General features: G+C 31.5%; 1 protein-coding gene across 1 annotated transcript; it reads right to left on the bottom strand.

Annotated features, from left to right (window-relative positions):
• Positions 1–508: 508 nt before the first annotated feature.
• LOC121128487 (C-signal) lies at positions 509–2,851 on the bottom strand. Its single transcript, XM_040724072.2, is given in 2 exon segments — positions 509–1,751; positions 1,848–2,851. Coding segments are annotated over 2 exon segments (759 nt in total). The 5' UTR covers positions 2,098–2,851; the 3' UTR covers positions 509–1,242.
• Positions 2,852–5,732: the final 2,881 nt, after the last annotated feature.

The raw sequence follows: 5,732 nt of genomic DNA, 5'->3' as shown, positions 1-5,732 counted from the left end.
TCTTTATGATCCAGTATGTGTTGGAAGGAGAGGCGCTTGCCAGAGGCCTTCTTTCTTTTCGAGACATTGAGTAGAGAACCAATAGTAATTCCTAAGCATAAGAGAATAAGTAGCGCCACGAAACCTCTTACATTCAAACTACACCATGATTCATGGCCGTTGAAAGAAGAATCCGAATAGATAAAAATTATATATATAAAATGAATAAGGATAATTTGAATTGATCTTTTTAATGGAACATCCGGATATATGGATATGCGTCTACTCACAGTTTTATTGAATCCATGTTTGTTCATGACATTGTGATATACATGATGTTCTAAGAACTCACCTCTTTAGAAGTGGTTTTCGTACCTCGCTCGGTAGATCCCATATCTTTTAATTGAAGTATGATTTATTGTGAATCCAAATCTGTTAATTAATCATCCATAGGCTCAAATACACATCTGCCACTCTATATTTTGTTTAGAATCATTGTATACTCCCATGAGAACTAATGAGTTTGATAAAGAAAAAAAAAACTCGAAGGAAATTCACAGGTAAGAACAAAGAGATTTCTTTCATTTTATCCACAGCTCTTTCATCGAAACTCTGGAACCTTTTTCCTATAAATATATACTCTTTTTCAACTTCTATTCTAATAACACTCTTGCATTGATATCAGTCTTTAGTATCATTGATGTACATAACGAACAAACAACTCATATCTACGACATCTAATCCATTTATAAGGCTGAACTATTGCTGTAACTATATATTTTGCCTTGCTCTCGACTCCCTTTTTACTTTTGAGTTTCAACTGTAGTTTAAAAATAAGTAAAATACTATGAAAGATAATGTGGTTCTTTGATTCTAGATATCCTTATCTACAAGGCCGCAAAATATATTCAACTCTTCTATTATATGTAGAAATATTTAATGGGGACTCTTACGTGATTAATAAGTTATTATACATTATAAGAGATTTCATAACTTCACTAGACTTACATGTTAAAATATGAATTTTATTGTACATATTTCAAAAGTTAGTGAGTTGGGAGTCATTTTCTGAATTACTAAATTACTTGAGAACTTTTATTGCATAAAAGGAGAAATTATATAATTCTAAGAAATTTGAAAATGTTTTTATTTTCATTTTTGTAAAATTATAATCATGATGACTGATAAGTGATAGCAACATGTAGGTACTTTATTTATTAAATTGCCATTTGTAAGACCATCTTATAGTAATATAGAGAAAAATTACCAAGGGATGGAAGTATTGTTGTATCTAAGAAAACTACCATGATCATTCTCTCCAAGCTGACTAATCGTTTTAACCATGGTTGAAACACATTCATCAACAGTTATCATAGCATTAGGACCTCCCATATCTGTTACAACCCATCCAGGATGCATTGACATGACTAATATCCCTACAGGTCTCAATTCAATAGACAAATTTTTCATTGACATATTCAAGGCGCTCTTGCTACAACGATAAGGATAATATTTACCACCAGCGTTATCAGCAATAGAAGAACCTGATGTACTCATTTGTACAACCACCGCTTTTTCGCAACCCATTTTTCCTTCGGGATTTGAAGTAACAGCCTTTTATAAAAAAGGAAGTAATGCTTTTGTGAGCAAAGTTGGACCAACACAGTTTATTCTATACACATTCATCATATTATCACCCGATAAATTCTCAAAAGTTTGAACAATTCCAACGGTTCCTGCATTGTTAATAAATAAATTGAGACCTCTTTCTCCTATTTTTTTTTTTGTGGCAAAAGAAATAAAAAGATCAAAATTGTATTATTGGAATTATTAGTATAAATTATGAATTGATAACTATTTTAACACACCCAATTCCTGTCCAACTTCTGTTGCAAAGTCCTTATAATCATTTTGATAGTTGTCAACTTCCAACTCCAAAATTTTAAGACGGCCGGGATTTGAAGACTCCAAAGCAGACAATTCATCTGCTTTTGATTTGTTTCGACAGGTAGCAATTATTTTTAGGGATTAATCTCCTAATTTAAGGAACTCCTTTACCAAGCCAAGTCCAATTCTACGGTTGCAGCCAGTGATTAAAATGGATTTGGGGATAGCCATTCTTGGTTCTTATGCTAGAAAATTGTAATAAAGAATAATACCTTGTAGCTCGTTCGTAGATACAATTTAATGAAAGCTACAGCCCGTCCCTGTAAAATATATCATCAGTCATCACTAGCGTTGGATCGGTCCTTGAACTGATTTCTTTATCAGTCTCCCCCCTTGTCAGTCTTTTTTTTATTGCCGCGATTTTTTTTAGCTATTCAACGGTCCTAAGGGCATATACATAAGTCTTTCAGTCCTACGGTACTAGCTATCTCTTTAATTACTTCACTCCTAGCTGGGATTACACCGCTCCTACTTTTAACTTCAGCTGTCTTGTCTCATTGAAAGAGGTTGTGAATTATGATGAAACTTCCTCGAATCAAATGAAGTAGTTAGTAGTAACTACGTCATTTCTGCTGTTGTAGTTTTATCATAACCTTATTCAAAGAGACATAATTTAAGATCATAATTAACAGTTGGCAACAAGAAAAATAAGGAAGACTAGTTACCTAATTTTTTTTTCTTCCAAATTTTTCTTTTCCTTTTCGACAATCGAGGTTGAGAGTAGATAAAAAGCTAGTAGTGCCTTAGGGCCGTTGAATGATAAAAAAATTGAACCGTTAAAAAGAAAGACTGAAAGGGGGGGGGGGATACTTATTAGGAAATAATCCGAGACTGAGATAATAAAAGAAGAACGTGGAGGAAATAATTTAAATAAATGGAAGTATATTAAAATACTATAAAGATGTGACACTATCCTGAAATTCACACTTACGTTATGGCCAAGGACGTCTCCATGCTATACGGATAATGATAAAAATCGTGCGTACTATAGGGATGTTAAAGAAATTAAACTGAAAATCGACATGGCAACCAACACAATTAGAATAATTTTTGTGAATAGAAATACAAGGTTAGATCAACATGTAATCGGCGTTGCTAAAATTTCCAATCTGATTTATTGTACCGACTGCTGAGCATACCAGGCAGATTTTGACAAAACACGCAACCACTCATTTACTGTGACGTCAATATTAAATGCCCAGTTGAAGTCAAACATAAGTTTTTTCCGCGTTATGGTATAGCCCATGGTTAATAGAAATGCAAGTTTAGACCATCATGTAATCGGGCTGGCTATAATTTTCAATATGATGTATTGTACCCAGTAATGGGCAAGACAGATAGATTTTGACAAAACACGCAAAAACTAATACTCTATCACGTCATTGTTGCTAGAATTTTCAATTTAAAGTTTCATACCGACTGCTGGGCAAGAAGAACAGATTTTTACAAAACACGCAACCCCTCATCTACAATGACGTCAATATTAAATGTGCAGTGGAAGTCAAACATCAGTCGTACATGCGTCATGGTATAACCTTGTATTTTTATTAACCTTGATCAGCATCAAAGAATCTATAGAAGTGAAGTGCTACAATTAATATTTCTTCCAGCAAGGCAACATTTTTGAACTGAAATAAATATGTTTTTGATTACAAAAACTTGCGTATAGTTATATTTTCAGCCTGGAATTACTACAGACATGACCTTTAACATTTTTCCAAACGACTATCACAAAAAAATTATCAAAAGTAATCATCTTCTTGGCAAAGGATGTAAAATAAATATATAATTTACATCTTAGCTTACAGAGAATGAAGAAAGAGAGAGATGATCAAAGGGTTGAATGATGATTAATAATATAAATATTATATTAGACAGTATTGTGTCCGTGCATTTTCAATTCATCACTGAAAATCATTATTAATACAGTAATAGCATAATTAGTAGTCGAGTTGTAAAAATATATTCTATCTTTGATAAATGTGAAGAATGCCTCTTCACATTCACACTAAGATGTAGCTAGTTTAATGGTTTCACATTTGCTTATCTTGCTAAGGCTAATAGAAATAATTAACTTTGGTTCTTAAATTATTACTTTGCTATTTTCTTCTAATATACTTATAATTTATTATGTAATAATCATTTCAATGTTTAAATAGAAAATAAAATTTTAAAAAGTAAATCCTGCAAACTATTTTTGTTAGAAGATGTCCCCATCATTTTGTTAAGCAATAATTGAATTGCTATTATTTTATATATAAAAACAACAAACCATTTTTGAAACACTTAATAAAATCTTTTTAAATTATGGTTTTTGTAATAATACTTGATAAAATAATATTAGTTGAACTCATTTGAAGAGGCAAGAAGGAAATAAACAAGAACATAGACAAGAATTACTCCAATGTCAATCCTCAATTTTACTCTGATTCAAACAAGGACTTACAATTATAACTCAGCAATAAATCCTCAAGGTTAGTCACTGTCTTTTATCTGCACAAACGAATGTCCGATCAGGTATCAGATAAAATATGTAATTGATAAAATATAAAAAGAATTTCACTACTCAGGAGTTAAATAGTAAATAAAATAGGTTCAGAAAAGAACATTCATTCTTCACAATTCCAATTCAAAAAAAAAAAAAAAAAAAAAAAAATACTCTAGATTTATAAGTTTTATCAGGGGCGTCCGCAAAAGGGTGTGCTCTAATGTGTATCCTTATCATATATAACTAGCGTTCTGTCTAAAAAAATTATAGGTCAAAATTTTCAACGAAAAAAAAAAAAAACAGTTAGTCTTATCTTTAAAAAAAGGTTATTTGTTCAAGTACAACGCAGGTTACCACATCTTTGTGTGTGTACACCTCTAAAAGCAGTTTACTACATCTATCATGCGCAAGACGTCGTTACCTTATTGTATAACGCAACCTTTCCTTCATAAAGAAACTGAAAAGAAGCCCGAACTCATCTCGTAGTTAGCCAAATAAGCCAACTATACCAACCGCCTTGTAAATTTTATGCACTCGCCAGCCTATTAATGTCATATCATTTCTTCCCTATTTTTAAAATAAATTTCATATTATTTAAATCTACGTAGTATTTTATTCGATACTGTATTATAATGTTATTTAGAAATATTTTATTAAAAGAGTAGTTATACATTTGTATTTGTGTATGTTAGCCCACAATTTCTATATAGAAATAATAAAATGGTCAATATATACAAGGTAGGGCAGCAAAACGTGGAGTCGAGAGATGGATTTAGGAATACACCATTAATTTTATATTTTCAATACTATTCAAAAAAAATAATGTAGAAAAGGGTTTTGCATAACTTTTTCACTCAATATGGCTGCCTTAAATATCAATCACACCCTTTACTCGTCACCATGCAGGAGTTGATGACAAACTCCTCTGACAAGTTGTACCATGCAATCACTATGGAGGACTCCAGTGAATCCACATTTAGGTGTGATGTCCCGTTAGTTTCTCTTTCCAAAGTGATATATATTGAAAAGTCCAGTGGTTTCAAATCTGGTGAGGAAGGGGGCTATATCTCTTTGGACCAGAAGAATTCTTGAAGAGGAAATATATCTTAGTTTATAATAATTAATCATGAAAATAAGTAACTTGTAACTACTAACTACGTATAAATTATTTTAATAAGTTTTAGATAACATATGTAAAGTTTTATTCTGGTGAAGTTTGAAATAAAGTATATACTTTTGATATTAAATCCTAGTTCGCTGATAATGGTGATAAAAACATATGGAAATACGAAGATTATCGGAGATTTTTGGCATTCAG

Source organism: Lepeophtheirus salmonis, chromosome 13 (genome assembly GCF_016086655.4).
Source record: "Lepeophtheirus salmonis chromosome 13, UVic_Lsal_1.4, whole genome shotgun sequence".
Classification (NCBI taxonomy): Eukaryota; Metazoa; Arthropoda; class Copepoda; order Siphonostomatoida; family Caligidae; genus Lepeophtheirus; species Lepeophtheirus salmonis.
The sequence above is the reverse complement of the archived record's forward strand: the minus strand, read 5'-3'. Positions and strand labels throughout refer to the sequence as shown.